The 19,500-nt window shown below is 46.9% G+C and overlaps 4 protein-coding genes and 1 non-coding gene across 8 annotated transcripts; 3 read left to right on the top strand and 2 right to left on the bottom strand.

Moving 5' to 3' along the window:
- The first annotated feature begins 64 nt into the window (after positions 1-64).
- BDCG_03922 (uncharacterized protein) lies at positions 65-1,704 on the top strand. The gene is made up of 2 exons (XM_045419591.1): positions 65-554; positions 745-1,704. The coding sequence occupies exons 1-2, from the start codon at positions 372-374 to the stop codon at positions 1,237-1,239; spliced, it is 678 nt and encodes a 225-aa protein (XP_045275855.1). The 5' UTR covers positions 65-371; the 3' UTR covers positions 1,240-1,704.
- On the bottom strand, positions 1,607-1,715 carry BDCG_16816. Its single transcript has one exon. It is a non-coding gene; the product is annotated as a tRNA-Ser (tRNA).
- Positions 1,716-3,040: 1,325 nt separating this feature from the next.
- On the bottom strand, positions 3,041-11,294 carry BDCG_03920 (phosphatidylinositol phospholipase C, gamma-1). Its single transcript, XM_045419588.1, has one exon. The coding sequence runs from the start codon at positions 9,241-9,243 to the stop codon at positions 5,782-5,784; it is 3,462 nt and encodes a 1,153-aa protein (XP_045275853.1). The 5' UTR covers positions 9,244-11,294; the 3' UTR covers positions 3,041-5,781.
- Positions 3,614-5,265, top strand: BDCG_03921. Of its 2 annotated transcripts, XM_045419590.1 has the most exons (2): positions 3,614-4,067; positions 4,170-5,265. In XM_045419590.1, the coding sequence occupies exons 1-2, from the start codon at positions 4,014-4,016 to the stop codon at positions 4,656-4,658; spliced, it is 543 nt and encodes a 180-aa protein (XP_045280683.1). In that variant the 5' UTR covers positions 3,614-4,013; the 3' UTR covers positions 4,659-5,265. The 2 variants fall into 2 exon arrangements, with proteins under 2 accessions (XP_045280683.1, XP_045275854.1); XM_045419589.1 differs by having other exon boundaries at positions 3,614-5,265.
- Positions 11,295-12,914: 1,620 nt separating the features above from the next.
- On the top strand, positions 12,915-19,133 carry BDCG_16815. Of its 3 annotated transcripts, none has more exons than XM_045426012.1 (2): positions 13,151-15,796; positions 15,930-19,106. In XM_045426012.1, the coding sequence occupies exons 1-2, from the start codon at positions 15,482-15,484 to the stop codon at positions 15,972-15,974; spliced, it is 360 nt and encodes a 119-aa protein (XP_045280680.1). In that variant the 5' UTR covers positions 13,151-15,481; the 3' UTR covers positions 15,975-19,106. The 3 variants fall into 3 exon arrangements, with proteins under 3 accessions (XP_045280681.1, XP_045280680.1, XP_045280682.1); XM_045426011.1 differs by having other exon boundaries at positions 13,151-16,231; positions 16,324-19,106; XM_045426010.1 differs by having other exon boundaries at positions 12,915-19,133.
- The last annotated feature ends 367 nt before the right edge of the window (positions 19,134-19,500 follow it).

Raw genomic sequence — 19,500 nt, 5'->3', positions numbered from 1 at the left:
GTAGCCACTTGACCAGGGCATACAGAGTAGATAGGGCTGAATAAAAGTTATATCATAACTTACGCTTTGTGCGAGGCGGCATGGCGAAAAGCTAACCCTGGTCCGGTCCTTGCCCTAACTAGTTCTAAGGTTTAAGTTACGCCCGCCGCTGTTCGGTCCAGCCTCTAGATACGCAGCGTACGGCCGTGAGGAGAGGAGGGCATCCACATTAACTTATTGGAACCACACCACCCGCCTCAGTTTTAAGCCATCTCCAACAACCCGTCGTATTCCCCAACCAGCTAAATAGTAGTCACTGACTGCAACAACGCGAAGACACAACAAACATACTACACACTCGAGAGAGGCTTACGCAAAGCAAAAGTTCAACCATGAATCCCCCAACCCATTCCCCTCTTGAGATGCCCTCAGAGTCTACCTTAAGAGACGCTGCTAAGCTCTCTGTTTTAGATGCGGATGGGAATGAAGTACTGTTTGGAGATTTGTATAAACCATCGGGACGAGGGGAAAAGAAGCGAACATTAATTATTTTCATTCGCCATTTCTTTTGCGGAGTAAGTTGTTCGCGTTCATTAGTATAGAATTTTCAAATTTGCCCCTGCTCCTGAGTTGCGAGCATAGATCCATCTCCAGGAGAAAGCAGAGAGCTACAAAAGGCCTCAACCTGAAGCTCGTTGTTTCTGTGTTCAAATGGTTTGAGCACATGTTTCGAACAGAACCACTATTTGACTTTTTTCTTTACAGAGCTGTCAAGACTATGTCAAGGCCGTGTCCGAGAGTATTCCAGCGCCATCGCAGTTACCCACCAATACTACTATTATCATCGTTGGTTGCGGCGCTTCAAGTCTCATTGCGACTTACAGGGACACCACGAAATGCCCATTCCCCATATATACAGACCCTACTCGATGCCTCCATGCTTTGTTTGACATGAAAATGACATTGGACGCTGGAGATAACGCTCCAAACTATTCCACGTCCTCGATGTTCTCCTTAGTAATTCGGGGAATTACTACGACCCTTGGCCGATTACTCTCCGGCGATATGCTTCAATCTGGAAACAAATGGCAGAATGGAGGGGAGCTCTTGTTCGAAGCTGAATTCGCAAACGGAGCGGAGGGTGGCGATGAAGAAATTAAAGTTAATGTTCCATTCTGCCATATCATGAAAAACACTCGCGACCACAGTGAAGTTTCGGTTTTGAGAACCATCCTTGGCCTTGATGAGGAACACAGTTGAAAAGCAGATGGATAGGATGGTGCGTTTAGGAATGATCGTTTTTAAGAGACCATGGGCTTTCCCTACTTCCGTCCATGTGAATATTTGTTTCATTTTCTGGGTATCCGACGGCGTGGTTCTTTTCAGTTGTTAAGTTTTTACATGTTCTAAGTTGTGCACGTAATCCCGTTGGCTATTTTCGCTTTTTCGGGTTTCAAAGTCCCAATGTTGATGAACACTTTTTTGTTCGGCTGATGATATTCAATGTTTTCACATGGGTTACAGAGTACATTTCTCTATGCTGTTGGCGTATTCGAACCAATGGAATTATCCTTGGCTCCATAACGCAGCAACTCCAAAAAGAAATAAAAAAAAAGAACAGTAAATTCGACGCGAGCAGGATTCGAACCTACGCCCCCGAAGGGAAGAGATTAGTTAAAGGGTAAGTTAAGTTACTTAATTCTAGTCTCTCGCGTTAACCACTCCGCCATCGCGCCTGTTTCGAGCTACAACCTCTACGTTGTACTGCATTTCTATCATTTCCACCAAGGTAGACACATATTGGCTTTCCATCGCCTGCCCCCAAGTCTTTGGGCATCAACACCCAGGTTCCCTTCTGTTATTCCACGCCATGAAAGGTGGACTTCTGAGCGTGGACTGGTCTGCTGACCATTTTCGATGCCCTCGATATTTTGCTTCTGCAGCTAGAAAAGCTCTCTGCAGCCGAGAGAAGGGTCTATAGGTTGAGAAGTGGCAATGTCGAATATCGAATATAGAAAAGAAAGTCTGTCTAATTACTTAAGGAGGATCGAGAGTGCCGATTTGGACGGACTACAGAATCACCGGGGAGCCTACCTCATTCAAGTCTATATCCCAATTGTATGTCCCTAGCTACCTACGGAACCTGGTCACACCTTGGACGAAAACCATTACATGCAAAATAAACTGGTATCCACCAGGCTGGCATTATTCTTGAGATAAAAAAAGAGTGGAATTACTCTCTGTTCGCCGTTTCGGGTAGCTAGCTATTTGAAACACTACCACAACATGGAAAATGAAAGCAGTACCTAACAGGTTCACCACGGATGGTGGACGAGTTACCGTGGACGACCACCTTTTATTTTTCGACCTCTGATGAGAGTAATAATCAAGTCAACAAATTGAACTCACCTGAGCTTCATTCCAGAAGGGCTACCACTCACCCGCGCAGAAGTGCGACTCTTCACAGTTGCCCTCCTTCCATGCCAGCTCTCCTCTTCTCATCAGCGTGGGCCATGCCGAAAGCATCAGAGGGATAACTATTGTTGGTGCTTGTGGTGGGCCACCGAGGGATCATCAACATCACACAGTATGAATGCTAGCTCAGAATCCAAGAGCGTGGAAGCATTGAGACTGCCTCTGCCATTCTGTAAGTCTTCAAGGTCAAAATGTTAATTCATTGGCCGCGACCTCAACTTCCGGGATACCGATTGCTGCTACAGGCATGCAAGCCGCTCCTTGTGGATTGCGCGGGCCCAGGCCGGCACCAGAGGGTGCCAGGGGAACGCCGGCACGAGGATAAGGAGGCCTACAAATCTCCGTCAACGTCATCATTTATTTGCCACTGCATTGAATTAGTTCTGCGGATGGGCGGTGGGAGGCAGGGGTAGGGTAGGCACCTATTCACGCTGTTGTTAACGGTGGAGAAAAGGGAAGAAGAGATGAGATGAGAGATGAATTTTGGAAAGAGCAGTGGTGTTCGAGGAAGGAGCCACCACTACCTCTAACAAACGGAAGTTGTAACTGCTGAGGAGAGAGACAGTTCTTTCTTTCATTCTTTCCCTGAGGCTGCAAGTGGCCCATCCCAACGGGTCTCTGTCGCAACTTCCTCATCTGAGCTATACAACTGATTTTTCGTCGGCGGCAGCAACGACGCTCGTAGTTACCATTTTTAAGTATGCACGTTTCTAAACCTAACCCTGCGCGTCTATCTTAAAATGCTCGTGCGCTGACAACAAAGATTGTTCGCTATTCATCATACTTACATGTACAGGTTTAAAAACTTGAAATTCGGTGAGATCTATGATACATATATATATATAGAGGATGTTCCGGATATTGACGTAGATTATGCTTTGAGGCTCATAATTCTTTTGGGAATCGGGCACCAAATCCCTTGCCCCAATGATGGTGTTATGCTTAACAACCGATCGTGCGAAGGGTTAGGTGAAATTAGCACTTTGAGGGTTCGGCCCGTTCCTGAAGGCGGGAGGACCAAAATTCCCGAGCCGATGTTGGATGAGCCACCGAATTGCCGAGACTGCCGATCCCGATAAGATCGACTCGGCTGTCCCGCCCCAGCTATAACCCCGCTAGTTACATCATACAAATCTGCGATTCCTGATGCCAGCTTCTACAGATCAAACAGATCAAACTATAAATCAGTCCTGCACTAAAATTTGTCGTGAAACTCAAATTTGCATCGAGGTTGTTGTATATTTCTCGTACAACTGCGGTCGATAACACTTCTTTCTGGAACATTCCCATCCCAAGAGCCAAAAATATTTAAGATTGGAGAAAAGCAAAGAAGAGACCTGGATCAAAGGAAGGAAAAAGGATAGTGGTCCAAATAATTTCAGGGGAGACAGCCACAGTCTTTGTTCTGTTATCCACGGCAATCCCTTGTTCCTCAACCCTCCTCGCCAGAATGATGTCAACCACAAAGACAACCCCCCCCCTTCAACCCCACAATTTACCCAGATCTCAAAGGGAAAGTCGTCCTACTAACAGGCATCGGCCAGTCCGGTGATCCAGACATGTGGGGAAACGGCGCTGCAGCCGCCCGCGTTCTGGCGGCAAACGGGGCCAAGGTATTTGTCTGCGACCTCCACCTTTCCGTAGCACAACACACTCAACGCCGCATCGAGGCAGAGGCGGGTGAATGCACTGTGATGAGCGCTGACGTCACTAAGGATGCCGATGTGACAGCGCTGGTGGATGCATGCCTGGCGCGCTATGGCGGGCGCATCGATATCTTGGTCAACAACGTCGGACGATCGGAGCCTGCGGGGCCTGCGGAAATGTCTGAGCAGTCGTGGGACAGCCAGACGACCGTCAATATGAAATCGGTGTATTTGTGCTGTCACTACGTGTTGCCGATAATGGAGGGGCAGGAGGGCGGTGGTCCGATTGTCAATGTCTCCTCGATTGCGGGGATGCGCTATATCGGCAAGCCACAGGTCGCTTATAGTGCGATGAAAGCGGCGGTGATACAGTTCACGAAGACCACTGCTGTCATCTATGCGAAGAAGGGTGTTAGGTTGAATGTGGTAGTGCCTGGTTTGATTCATTCGCCACTTGTCGGATTGCTGGCGGAGAAGTATGCCGGGGGGGATTTGGAGGGATTCGTCGAAAAGAGACACCAGGCTTGTACCGATGGGGAGGATGGGAGATCCGTTTGATGTTGCGTATGCTGTGGTTTTCTTGGCTTCTGAGCAGGCCGAGTATATAACTGGCCAGAAAATCGTTGTGGATGGGGGGATCACTGCGTCGACGCGTTAGCTTGGTAATGCTATTAATAATTGTGTTAACACCGCTTCAATATGATAATTCGAGGGGTTTGATCTGGTGGACGCTCGCACCGCTATAGTCTGAATGACGTCTGAATGACCAAAAAGGCGAAAGGTTTTCAAAGCTAGCATCATAAGGCAATGCGCGTACAATGCAAGTATCCGGTAGCCCCGTTTACGAGTAGAATAGACATCATCGGTACGACCGTGCGTATACAAAGGCATATATTCGCCTTGAGTATTGTTCATCCACAGCTCCGATTCCCCCGAAGCTACCTTGCCATGAGATCAAACAGCAAGAATAACCAAGTTCAACAAATAGAGAGGGCTTAAGTGGACAGAAAAAAGAAAGTATGGCATAATAATGTAAATACTTAAAAAACTATTCTCCGGAATGGTATGGTATAGCACATGAGTTAAAAAACGAAGAAGAATTTAACAATACATCAGAGATATCAGAACGATAGTAACAAAAGACCGTTTACGTAACCTCCAGCAATCCATGTGGATGATGAACGCAAGTAGAAAACAACCAAGGAAAGGGAAAGCTCATTACCCATATGCTTTACTGCCTGATTATGGAAATAAAATGAGACATTTGGCCGTTGACAATCACAATCGTGCTGGAGAGAAAAATAGAAAAGACAAAGAAATAAGCAAGGCAATCCCTTGCCAAACACAGCGTGTTCCCATTCTATCCGTATCTTTCCCGTAGTATGCAAATTGAAGCTTCGAAGTAATGTTATTGATACCAGATTTGATGTCAAACTTCCTAATCTGAAATAATTTCACAGGCAAAAAAGGAGAGGAAAACAAAGGGAAAAAAACGCCTTTCCGGTTTAATTTTGAGCTAGCATTATGCATGTCGTCAAGTGTCGTCAAGTGTATCGTCTATGGAAGGATTGTGTAATGAAGAGTCGAGCCAGTCGAGTCCAATGAGACCCATTCCCAAACACCGTTTGGGGGTGGAAAGTAGATGGCGAAAATTGCTTTTTCGCGATTTCCATTTCATCTGTTATGGTAGAGATGGAATAGTGCAAGAGGAGCTATCGGTGGAAGAAGACCTTTTATTTCGGGGATGAGAGTCTTCTGATTTTTGAGGTGCGTCCTTACCCTTCCCCCGATCCCGATCACTGTCCCTCTCCTTGTCCCTCTCGGTAGGTGATGTGCGTTTTGACAATGTGTGTCTAATTTGCCTGATTATGCCCTTCTGATCCCCTCTCCACCCTTCGAAACCAGCTCGCCGGACTGGAACAGGGTCGAATTTGGTGATTTTGCAGAATAGCGTCGAGAATAGATATTGGTCGCCGCTCGCATCATAGAGAGGTAGATATCTGTACCCTTGTAAGAGACTACTCAATTTTGCGGTAAAAGTGGCAGGCTGCACGCTGTTGTTACCACCAAAACTTCGTCCGTCGGGGGAGTTGCGGACGACCCAACGGACGAAGACGAGATCGGGGTACTTTGTCTCTAGGGATAGTTTAAATTGGTCGTTAAACACTGGATTGTAGCCATTCTGCTGTTCGATTTTTGTCCGACGGCGATGGGGTTGACCAATACCAGACATGCCGTTGCGGGCAGAAGTATTAACACCGCCTTCGCCGAATGCGAGACCTTTCTTTTTGTCATCGGCACAAAACAGCTCAATTTCAACGTAGGGGTTGATACTATCGTCGGGACCCATTCCTTTTAACCTTGGCAGTTGCTGTGCGGATATGATATCTACTGTGAACGTAACTAATTTCCTATCAACCTTGGGTTTTGAGTCGCAACTTAGAGCAATGTACCTGGGAGAGGGGGATGTCCGTAGACTATCCGGCTTCAGAACGTAACCAGTCTGATCGCTGCCAGAAGCAAACATTGCTTGGTTCATCTGCATACCGACGTCGTAGGTTTGCCAGTTCATTGCTACCATTTGCACGCCTCGTCTCCAGAAGCTATTCGGATCAAAATTTGATGAGCGAACGCGAAATTTCGATGGGTAGACGCGCGTAATGAAAGATCTATTATGGGCTTCGAGCAGTGCTTTGTTCTCCGAGTCTCCACATAACCGTTCGAAGGCTTTTTCAGCGAAAGAATATACATGATTAAACCTCTTACTTTCCGGAGAATTGAAGCTGTGGAACTTATATCCCCGGGAGTATACACCAAGCTCAGCGAGTTCTCTGGTTATTCGACTTTTTTGTCTTCTTTTTTCTTTCCTCGTCGATGTTAGGAGCTGGCCAACATCGCTGTCCTCGGATGCACTGCTGATGCTTGTGGTGGTAAGTGATCTTCTTCCAGCGGTCCAAGATGGCAAGCTACCAGAATCTACCGAATGGCTTGTCTGTGAAAAGGGCATCGATATACTATTGCTCTCTGGGAGAGTATGCCGAATAAATGGCGAACTTGAGCTGCGCTTGCGGCCCGTAGTGTGTGTATGAGAAGAGGTCAACAGCTCCTCCTCGTCCGCGGTTTTGACTTTTATTAGGATGCGATGCTTTAGGTCATCTGGGGAAGGCAAGATCGGACAGTTGGTCAAGAGAGGCTGGAGAACAAGCTTGTCTCCAAATGTCTCCTTCATGATTTCCACCATCGCTAGTTGTTGGATTGGGGAGCAATGAACCTCAAGCGAAAGTATCAATGGGTATTCAGACGCTTGAAAAGCATACCGGTTGATAACATTAATGCAGTCTGCAAATAAAACACTTTTCGTCATGGTATGGCCATGTGAGACAGTGGGACGACCATCAGCGCCATCCCAGCAGTCAATCTCCACGCAGCGGCAACCATTTTGAAGAGCGGTGATGTAGGCTTCCGTGCTAGATTCCCCAACAACCTGTCTTCCGAGTAAATACGTGTTATGTGAACTCGAGATGAAGTATTCGTTGAGGGGCCTATCAAACTTTGGAGGGGAATATCGTATTAGGTGTACGCTATTTTTAGGAGAAATTAAAAAAGCCGAAAAAGCGTCCAAGTCCATCCGAGAATCTGGCGAATTTCGTGGTTCTGGCCGTTGTTTGGAGTTGCGGGAGAAGGATTCGAAGGTTGAGCACCAGTAGTTTCTATTCTCTTCCACATTTTCGCGTTGAACTTCGCGAAGAAAATGAAGGAACTCGTCCAGTGTTAGCCCCTGCACGGGGTCTGCTGCGACAGAACGAAATATTTCTCGGATATCCTTGCGGTCTCTCAGTCGCTGAAGGAAGTCTTTAAATTGTGCAAAATTCAAACGGCCTTTGCCTTCGGTATCTGCTTTTGTGATCTGAGCGCGCAGCATATTTTTAGAGCAATTGATGTGTAAACTTTGACACAAGGCTTCAATAGCGTTCCGGTCAAGAGATTCTTCGCCAGGCTCTAGCACCCGCCGAGAAATTTCACGCTGCCAGTGGGCTTTTAAGACAGTGTCACTTTGAGTTCCAGCCAAGCCAGCCATGAGACCGATACGATATCTAGAGATATCGTCCAAGATGTTGGTCCAGAGTTCCAAAGTGGCTTCATTCGGGGCGATAAGGTGCATGGTTTTTATGGGCTTGTTTTTGGACTGCTCAGGATTTGTGAAAATAATCGTGAACCACAAATTTTCGAGATTCTCAGGGATATCATGCTCCTCCCGGTAGTTACGAGCATCCAGACCTGTGCGTATTTCCTTAATATCATCGATATAGAGTCTCTTGGCCGGATTTGACAAATCCCAATAAACCTTGGCGGCATGTAAATCGAGGAAAAATGTAACTCTCTTTCTCTTATGTTTGGTGACTTTGGTCAGAGGAGAGCCACGATGCAAAATTAAATCCAGCTCGGGCGCAGTGCACGTATGGGTGGCAGTGCCGGACATATTGTATCCATTGGTGGTACTATTTGTTTCAGGCTTACACCACGTGCCGCAACCCTCTTCCTCTTCTTCATAGCTTGAATCCAGACCACTATCCCGAGATGTTGTCGTCCCAGTTTTGCTGTCACTTCTCCTGCGCATAATAACAGGACCAGAGCTGTTGTCTCGCTTGTCATGGTGAGATGTCGACTGTCTCCGCCGACTCAGTTTGTTTGCAGTTCCTCTAGATAGCCTTCTCATAAGCCCAGGAGCTTTGTTGGAAGTTGCATTGTTCCCGATACCATCTATACCAGATGGAGGGGCATTGGGGTATGTAGGAAATGCCATAACACTCTCGGGAAGTTCAAGGGGGAGGGGAGATCCAAGCGCAAAGGTCGGGCTGAATGTATTGCGGACGGCAGGATCCCGCGAGGAATCGGCTGAGCCGTTGAGAGAGAAAGTGGAAGGACTAGGCGCGCTTGAGAAATGAGTAGGAAGGCCAGGAGAACTTTTTGATGGCCCTGAAGGACCAAATCCGGAAACTGAGGGAGCAGTTGAACTAAGGGTCGAAGAAGACAAAACATCTTGAAAGGGAATTCTGCGGGGGCCCTGGGAAGGGGAGGAGTTCAATCGAGAATGGGAGTTGTCTTTTAAGGTAGAGGGGGACGGCCACCCGCCAGATGCCATTACAGACAGCCGTTATAAAAAGTGGGGCGAGGACTGGCGCACGAGACTCTGCAGGGACTACAGATGAGCGGCTGATTTTCAAGGTGTACCAAACTTCAAATCGTCGCCGTTGATGGCTGTGCAAGGCAAATAAATGAGAATGAAGTGGTGTAGAAAAGGTAAGAGGCCCAACCGTATTGTTGTTCTGGTTTGTTTCCCGAACAAGCCAAGCAGCAGTTCGACTGGCTGGCGTGTTAAGGAGGGCAGCGATTGAGTGTCGTTGTATCAAAGGCGTGCCTACCAAGTTTGCCGAAATTTTGATACCTGCATATTGACCTGCAATATAATGCGTAATGATCTTCTAGAGGCTGCTTGCGAATGATTTGGCGCCTACTGTTCGGTTTGAGCGGCACCCGGACCTCTAACAGCTGCTCTTCTTTTATAAAAAACAAATTGAAAGGAGGGGGAAAATAAAAGCAAACGTTTGTTGCCTTTATCACCTCGCTTGTGCTTGTCCCCGGTTCTGCCTCGAGGTTTGCTTAGCTTTTGCCCTCCTCTTATACCTTCCGGCGTAATTTCTCGCGGTCGACAGAATCGACTGTGGGGGGGCTCTTCTTTGATAGGGCGGCAGTTGATCTGCAGGGTAGAAGGGGAGGCGGCAAGGTATCCAATCGAGCTTGTAGATCGCCACAGAGAAAAATGCTTTGTGGCTGAGTATGAGTATCTTTCACTCGTGGTAAAAATAGGAGCGCTGGGGAAAAAATGAAGCGTTGATGGCGGGAGAGAGGAGATTGGAGGTAGGAATGAGAGCCCAAGGCCCCTCCTTTTATCTAGCTAGCAGCTCTCTCACAAGGCCTATAGTTTCGGGCCCTGCAAAGTTATTTTGACCAGTCTCCAGATAGGTCTTTGTGAACAGGGACTCAATCCCCAGAAAACTCGCTGAGGCGGCGTGCGCCCAGCTATTGCAGCGCGAAAATAAGGGTGTCAGGGATTGATACGTCGGAGAGCAGCTGGAGCCGGCTCTCAACGAATGGTTGTAGCTCCCAATGCAGTCCACGGGCTTGAGCTATGCAGGTGAGTTCTTGGAGGAAAGGGAGGAGGGTTTTGGCGTCTTGGTCAAACGGGGTAGATGTTTCGACGATCACGGCGAGGAGGCGCTGCTATTTTGGCGGTGTTTGCTGCAAGGGTCGCGGGGTCGACTTATGCGTGCGCGACAGAGCTAGGAAAGTACAGTAAGGAGCGATGGAGGGTGCAGGAAGCAGATGTATCTTGAGCCCAGCAGAGGCACAACATGGAGGAGAGGGAAAATCAGCAGCAAGGGAGAAATAAATAAAAACGGAGAGGATTGGCAGCGGGATTGAATAGTTAGTTTTTTTAGCAGTTTTCGCAGTGGGATCAAGGATTAATTTCTGCTTTCCCCAGTCGACGTCGTCGTGCATAAGATCGTGAGCTGTGTCGTACCGTACCAATACCGCGATTCTGATACGGTTGCGTATTGACAGCCTGTATGGTATGGGTATGTATGTATCCGGGTATTATTTCCAATTTCATACTATGTACGGAGTACAGTACTGTATAAGTTACCGATGACTGTCTTTCCTCCATTAATAATAATTATATCTACGGATGGATCACTTACTCACGATTCCGGCTTCAACGACGAAGTAGCCGCCTGCTTGGGCAGAATTCAAGAGCAGTCACTTCTGCAATAATAATACAATGAGAAAATAAATGTCGAAATCTTACCACTGCATTCTGAGCTTGCATAAATTTCGCAAACGAGTGGCGTGAATGAACCACATAGTACAGCACCGATTTTCGAGAATGGGCATTCCGCCTGCCTATCACTTATCATTTACAAGCAACAGCTCCTCCGTTGTTTCATGATCCTTCCACTGGCTCTGCTTGCGGGTACATTATTCACCCAACTACCAATATCATCGGTAACTTTGTGTGTGTATGTGTGTGTGTGTGTGTGTGTGAGAAATTCAGGTCTCACATGGGTAGGGTAGGCAAAGTCTCACCATTGGCTGCCAATCGAATACCGGAATTGGGAATATCAATGACCTCCCCCTCCCGTCTTTTCTATTTTCTTCCCAACATTGCAGCCTCGTAAAGGCTAAGTCGGGCTCAGGCGCCTTTGCCCGGCAGCATCCAAATCCAGGAGAACCAACTTTCTTGGTCGTGGTTAAACTTCCTTTTTATCTTAAACTTTCGGAAACGAAATGGCGGTGGAGTCCTTACTCCCAAGCACCAACGCTTATCAGGTGGGACTTTTTGAGATCAGCTATCCCCGCAACGAATTCCATCATTGTTCCTGGTCTTTGGGGGCTGTGACTGTGGCTTATTAATTCTCCCAATTGGCCATGAGGAACAGACGCTGTTGGGTGCGAATCATCATCCGGGCCAAGAGCCTTTTTTTTTTTTTTTTTTCTTCTCTGTTTCAATCCCTCGCCAGCCTTACGGACAAGCACTGATAGCGGTGCTTGGCATGTCTTGGGCATCCGGACGCCTGGGAATTTTGGTTTGTGGGAGATCGAATTAGGATTCCACGGCCATCAGGTGAGCTCTTGTTGAGTAGATTTTTTTTTTTTTCAGACGAAAGGGTAGAAAAAATAATTGTTTATTTTGAGTCCAGGAGGTAACTACCTCACAAAATTTTGTTTCTCAACCATCACCGAGCCGATCATAGAGAGGACTCCTATTTGGTTGTGTTCGCTCAATCATCTTTCCCCCTTCCCCCCCGTGCCAGCCCCGTGCCAGGAGAGTTTTGCAGGACCTGAGGAATCATACCAGCACCCAAAGTCAAGTTCCCCAGACGATTTCAACGCTTAACTGGGCGTTCTCCTGTTGGCCCGACCATTCGATTTTGGTTTTGTTCCTGGTTCCACCTTCAAGCTGCTGATCCAGGATACAGTCTCAACCGACAAATTAGCATCCCTTTCTCCCACGAGGGATGAGTAGAGGGTGGGTAGTCGGAACGGGCTCTTGACGTTGAAAGAACTCTCATTCAAGTAGATACAATACCTCACCAGTCAGCCAATAATGGCGCCCGTCAGCCAACAACCGAAGAAGCTGTAACTCTATGGAACGCTTGTCCGAGCCTGTATTACCGGGGTTGTATGCAATAATCTTAAGTCTCACGTGCTGTAACAATACGCTCTCCGCCATACGCGTTACGTACTGTACATACAATGGCTCTCTACCCATAAACATTAATTCCCCCCCCCTTCGATCGTTGAATATAGCGGCTTGAGCCGAAATGACCAAGAGACACCAAGAAACGTGGCATGAAAGGCAATCTGCCGAATCAGAAGAGCCAACCCGTCGCGCCCGCATACACTTCGGATGGGCCATCAGCTCCGCCTGGGATAAATATAGATCGAGAAGATGCTCAGATGCCTAACTAACTATCTCAAGGACAGTTTCTGAGAAAAAGAATACCGTCCTTCGCGCGACCGACCGCCTTCTTCCCATGACATCATAGCGGCCGTCGTTGATCTATGCGGCATAGTCGTATCAACAATGAAATCTTACAGTGGCCTAAACAAAAAAGGTTGAAACTTTTGTAACTTCCAGTCAAATTACACTAATCCCAAAGTAGGTTGATGCATAGTAATTAGTAGAAGTTATAATAGAGTTGCATAATACACATTCATTTACCCCTATTTCATTTTTCTCAAGATAATACTCTCTCTATATTCTTTTTTCTTCAAATTAATGGAATCTCCATTATTCCATTATTCCATAATATTGAGTAGAATCATACCTCTGCAGTGTATATATAATGAATGCGCGTGAGTATCAAATAAACAGTGCATAGACCAAACTGCTTTGAAACTAGTGCAACTTATTGTGCGGCACAGTATTATTATTATCGAACAGTTTCCGATGGCCATGTACGGAGTACATATGTACGGAGTACTGTACTGTACTCCGTACATACGCTGCGAACATCTCGCTCCATAAACATAAAACACAGAGAGATGTGATATATTCATGTGTTTATACTGCTCCTTTCGGTCATCAGGCTCCCCTCGACGGGTTTCTACTTGGAATATGCGCGTGCATGAGCTGACAACAGCACTTGGAATAATGCCTGTCCATGGCAGGCTGACAAGATGCGGGGCAATGAGACTAGGTTGTCGGCATCGTCGTCCTGCTGCACTCGAAAACCCGGCCGCAAAGAATCCCACGCCTTGAAATGCGAGGTTTCGGGGACAATGTTCGGGATTTCTCCTCCATCATATTGGTGGCTGCCCCGCCCTTCCTCTAGAACTGGTATTTTGTCCCCTCATCCGGTAATAATGATTCTAGCAGTAACCTACGATTCATGATCTTTGCCTTGTTCCTTTTTAGCAGAAGCCAAAATGAGAAAAAAAAAAAAAAAAAAGAAAAAACAGAAGTATGTACATAAATTTATTGAATATTCAATAATTGTACAGCACTGTCCTTAACTACACTCTCCCGAGCTTATCCAGACGTCCACTACGGAGTACATATTCACACATTCCAGATATGATATCCGCCATCCATTCAGCACAACATAACCACATAACCCCTTTTCACCTCTCTTTGGACGTTCTCCCAATCTGACGCACTACGCTGCGTACTGTGCAGAGTGCCCCAGCGACCTATACTCTGTACAACCCATCCACCCGCCTTTTGACAACCCCGCCTAATTATGCACACCCCTCCATGTGCATGGTGCAGGATGTCCCTCCACGTCCGTCCGCCTGCCCATTTTTCAATTATTAATAACACTTCGCAGCACAACGCCTGCCTATGTGAGACTGAGCTAGGCAAGATAGAGCCGTTCAAGACCCAGCTATGAGTAACCTACTTCAACAGGTTCCGATCTTTAATACGACCTTCCCTAATTAATATCGACCCTCCTCCTCCACGTTGACTTCGTTACAACCAACCCCGGACATGCACACTCCCGAACAAGCCACTCATTATTGTTGCGCCACTTCGGTTTGCTTTTGCCTAGCTTTATCACCGGTGGTGCGTCAGGAATGCCCTGAGAGGCATTCTGCAGAATGAGGCTACCGATTGACGAGACCACCCCCTCTCCCCATTTTTCACTCTTTTTATCCTTTTTCTTTTCTTACCCTTTGCTGAATACTTGCGCAAACCTTAACTGCCTCTTTGCTTTCTAATTTTTTTTTATTGCCCTTCACCGCAGACACAATATTTCATTATTCTGGGCACATGTAGCCGCCTCAAGGCAACCATTGCATGCATGAAACATGCAAAAGATATTCATCCCACAAATGCTAGGGGTTCAACCACGATTTCACGAATATGCACGAACTCCTAGAAACTAACTAGATACGAGATACTGCCTGCGTGCGATGACAGAGACGTTTAGTGTTTGCCTTATTTCCATATGATTGTCAGCGACGCACCCGCTTCTCTACTGCATACGTATATGTACTTGAAAATAAATTGAGGCTCGAAGTACGCTGTGTAGGTCCACATAAAAGAACTATGATATTGGCGCATACAACGACAAGGGGGTTACTTCTTTTGCTTTTGGCAGCTCCGCTCAGCAGCGGGTAAGGCAACCCGTCCCAACCCTTTGACCTTCAGAACCTTCGTGTCTGCATGCATCTATGCCGCCAGCTCCGCTCTTTAACTTTTCGTCTTCCTTTTCAAATTTGCACGGCTTTATTTTCGCATGGACGCCCCTCATCGGATCTGCAGGACATCAAAATTCCCCGAGAAGTTCAGTACGGTCTCTGAAGCGGTGAAATTTACAACTTGGAATAGGCATCAAAGATTTCACTCTGTTATCTTCATTTGTAACCACCCCCGCCCCTTCTCTCTCCTTCACTGGAGAGCGGCATCAGCACAGAAATCGGACATCTTTCCAGCCTCCCCATGCTGTGAGGATTTATGAAACTGCCACCGAAGCTCGGTGACGCATACGTGGCTACTCGTACGTAGGGAGCCAGGTTCCTAGGTGAAAGACTACCACGTCCATCTTTAATCAGCATCTACCTCCCAATGATGACAGGAACCGCACGCCAAGGGGGCCATACTTCCGGAGCTCTCAAGGCATCATATCCCCTTCTCCGCCTGTTGGTGATCATCCCAGGCGTATCTGACTTAGCGTCCTCAGCAGCGTCGTCATTTTGTCACCCCCTTCGGACGATAAGTCTGCAACCTATCTTGATAGGTGGATGGACCAACGGATGACATCCTCGAAAAGAACAGGATTATCCATATAGCTACCGCTGGAAGACGTTCTATTATGCTCTCATTTCCCCTTCTCGTCAAGGGGGTCTCTATAAGTTATGGAGTGTTTTCAACGTCGTTTGCTTCCCTTATACGTTTGTTTGGCCCAAAACGAGCACTTTCTCGTCAATGCATGATCAAACGTGGCTTTTCGGCTGACGGAACACGCAAGATGGTTCCGGGAGCTACACAAAAGCCTGAAGGAAACGAAGCGGAAGAGATGTGTCACCAAAAAAAAAGGGGAAATAATGATCACCCCTTGTTTTCCCGGCCAATGCACATGTGTGCCAAAGGGCGCATGCAAAGCATGTATCGTATGGACAGATTGCGTGTATGTATATATGCGCATTCACTAGCAGCGTGCATCGTGATCGTCCTCCTGGATCATAACAGTTGGAAGCATGTACAGTGCATTCCATACTGTGGTTGAGGTTGCGGGAATGATGGCTAATGCTGATTTCAAGAACTGCACGGCACGCGAATACGAAATCGACGAAAAGGCGATGTAAATGAAACTCTGCTTCGTCAAATTACATCTCATATTTCGAAAGCATGCAGCAGGTGCCGTGCTCTACGCATGTATGACTTCAAGAAGGGTACTCGATATTATCCGGCACACCGCTATCCATGAATTTTTGTCCATAATCAGAGCACCCCATCCAACCTTGAGTGTTATTTACTGTACACACTTGATCAGCAAACCTCCTTGTTCAATTCCGATCTCACTCGTCACCATATTTTCGATCGGGTTTCGTTAAAGCTCGGCGTAAGGCTTCCTTTGTACTATCCTCTAACTACAGGATAACATGGTAGCGAGGTATTGGGAGGCCGATGCTGATAATGAATGAGAGAACTCAGTGGTCCTCGTCGTCCTTTTTTTCGTAACTACTAAATACCATGATGTATTATTCTTTCGACCATTTGATAATTATACAGTTAACGACTTGGTTGTGCTTCCTAAATGCAATCACAAAAAAGTATCCTACGGTTATTTTGATTCGCAAATGGCAGACTGCGGAACCCCATGCTGACAATCATTATTATTGTCATTCCGAGAACTTGACAAGAGAGCCTGACTTTTCCCGGGTCACTGGCGCCTCGGCAAGTTTAGGTTTCTCAACCCCAAGGGCTTTCCATGCAGCATTCAAGAACAAAAGCATGCAGGGATCCAGGGGGTATCAAGGTTCTACCTGCTAGCGCAGCGGCTCTGATGAGCTGGGATTATTATTATGATTATTATTAGGGTTATTCTTCACCCATCGGGTTCAAAATGTGTGTGCAAGTAACTAACGACCTAGTAAGCTCTCAATCAGCATTGACTCAAATTTAGTTCTTACTTCACCGAGAAACTCGCATGCGGGATGAAGCTATCCATGTATTAACGGACATGCTCCCACAAAGGGGAAAAGAGCACACACCACACACCACCCACCATGCTGCTCATGTGTCGCTCATAAAAATCGTTTTTGGTCCCTTCTGCGGGAGCGATCGTGGTTGCGACCGGGAAGTTCCTCTCAGCCTCAAAATGGTGTTCACACCTGGAGGAGCTGAAGACAAAATTACTAGTTATTATTCATACGAAGCTGGCGTGCTACCGGTGAAACATCCGCCGGGTTCCAATGATGCATCTGACCTTATGCCTACCTCTCTCTGTACATGAGCTGTACATCTTGCCTCACTCTTCACTTCCCCTCTCCGCTCCTTGCGAGTCTGTTCTCTCGTCTCCCCCCCCATTCAGCTTCATACATAAGCGACATACTATGTAATTTTCAACCGTGAAGTTTTGGAGCTTTCTCCACTTAGCCAGCTCTTGGGCCCCTTCCAACTCAGCAACCGCTGAGTTTCCCCCTACCCTCCTGCGCCACAGCGCTAGCGCCCTCAAACCATTGTCAAGCCCCATGAGCCCCACCAACGGAGCCCCTCACCAGCAGCGGAGGAACAGCGATGCGATGTGGCTTCACATGGTGTGAGCAGTCGGTTGATTGGATGGCTGCTTGCTGCTTGCATACTTTCGCTGCATGAAAATTGCAACCGTTGGGGATATCTGTGGTGGAGCGTTTTGCGGCGGTAAGAGATCAGTTTTACAGTACCATACAATGATTCAAGTCCTGTTTCCTCGAATACAGATCGTAATAAAAACAAATACGGTGCGTGCAGCTCTGAACTGACGGTATGAGCTGTATCCATCGTATTTCGAGGAGAAATAAATAGCACGGCATTTTCGAGAGAGCCCCTCAAACACTCCACGAGCATGAGGAGAGGGGACTCGGGAAATGGTTGGTTAGTGATGAGAAAAAGTTGGCCCTGGCAAATGGAAAGCAGAACGTCAACTTCATCGAACTCCGCTAACTACTTACTTCTCTTGTCGCAAAAAAAAAAAAAAAAAAAAAAAAAAAAAAGGATGGAATGCTGAAACAACCTTCACCTATCAAGAGAGATTCCCGATTGAGCCGGTGGTACCCAGCCAGCTGGAACCTCAGCGCATCCAGAGATTCTGTCGTCATATCTGTCCCATGTGCTCCAATGAGAGCGCCGTGCAGGCACTCCGCGATGGTTGGCAAACATGCCCTAATCCCCAATTTCCTATTTCCCCGCAGGTGGTATTGCCACGTTACTTCTTTGTTTCCGTCCTCCCTATTATTATCTCACTTCCAGAGGGAAGGAAGCAGTTTGTCGGCCTCGCTTCTTATTGGTTTGGACCTGGCTCTTCTGCTATAGGGCTTTTGAGTCACTGAAGTCCTGTTATTTGGACATTCACTGTGGCATATGTGGCTGTTCAACTCAATAATATGAGGATCTACTCCGACTAAACAATCACGGCGAGGAGGAACATGTACACGAGCTTCCGCCTTTACGCAGTAGATTTGGACCGTTGCCCCTGAATCTGTGGGCTTGTGTTGATGTTTCCATGTTGATGTCATCATTGTAACAGAATGAAACACAGCATGGACAATCACCTACGGGGACACATGATAAAGCATACTGGTGTAGGTTCTTTTTTTCCGTTTGTGGTATGCAGATAAAGCCAAGGACACTTTGCCCTATCAACAGGCGCCTGTTCTCAATCGCATTACTTTCCATTCCCCAGTCCGCGTGATCCTTATAAAGCTGTAGCCAGTTGTCGAGTGCCAAATCCGCTTTCGGCGTCACATTAGATCTATGCCGCTATCCATCTTGATCGTCATGGATAGGTAAAACCTGCATCGATATTTTCCTCGATAATATATATATATATATATAATTTTGGCGGCTTCCGCGGCGGACAGGGTTGTGCGATGTGACTTGCTGTACATTGGAGGCCTGGGGAAGCTAATAGGCATGGGTGTGTGGCGAGCCTTCTTTCCTGACTCTTTACGGAGATAGACGCGGAGGATTATTTGTTCATTATTGGGCCTTTGTCCTTCTTGAGGCCCTGACGAGCCTCTGATGCTGGCAATATGTTTCAATCATTTCATCTTCGTGTCGGCTTGCCAACTTTCCTATATTTACAAAACTGTGATAACGCGAACGCAAATTATATTAACCAGTAATGCTTGTTGCCATTCTCCTCTAGTTATTAGAAATTTCTAAAGCTGCGTCCTTTCATAAACATGTCATAGAGTCCTTGGCTATGTCTTGAGACCAGAAATGTGAGATATTAACTTGTCGCCAGTGACACAAGTGTTTAAACTAAAAGGTAAGGAGAGCATAACACGGTAAAATCGGCTTCTCTAGTCTGGCAAGAGTAACACACATGTAGAATGAAATTTCCAAGGCGCATGTGAATACTAACTACTTGGTGCTCTTAGATTGCAAAAGTATGCATATCCTGCACCCAGAATCATGATAGAAAATCTCAAGTCTTCAGCTGATAGCATCTACGACGCAATTCCTAGCCGGCATCAACGAGCTATAGCCATTAAAGGGAAAGTAATTGTGCGGGAGCGGGAGGCTGCAGGCTCATACAGGAAAATGTTAAGGCCCGGTCATCAGTTGGCAAAATGTAGGTAAGGTTCGCATAATGCATATGCACGGCATTGGAATGAACGTGTATGG

This window comes from Blastomyces dermatitidis, assembly GCF_000003525.1.
Source record: "Blastomyces dermatitidis ER-3 genomic scaffold supercont1.4, whole genome shotgun sequence".
NCBI lineage: Eukaryota > Fungi > Ascomycota > Eurotiomycetes > Onygenales > Ajellomycetaceae > Blastomyces > Blastomyces dermatitidis.
Note: the sequence above shows the minus strand (reverse complement) of the source record. Positions and strands in the feature narration are given on the sequence as shown.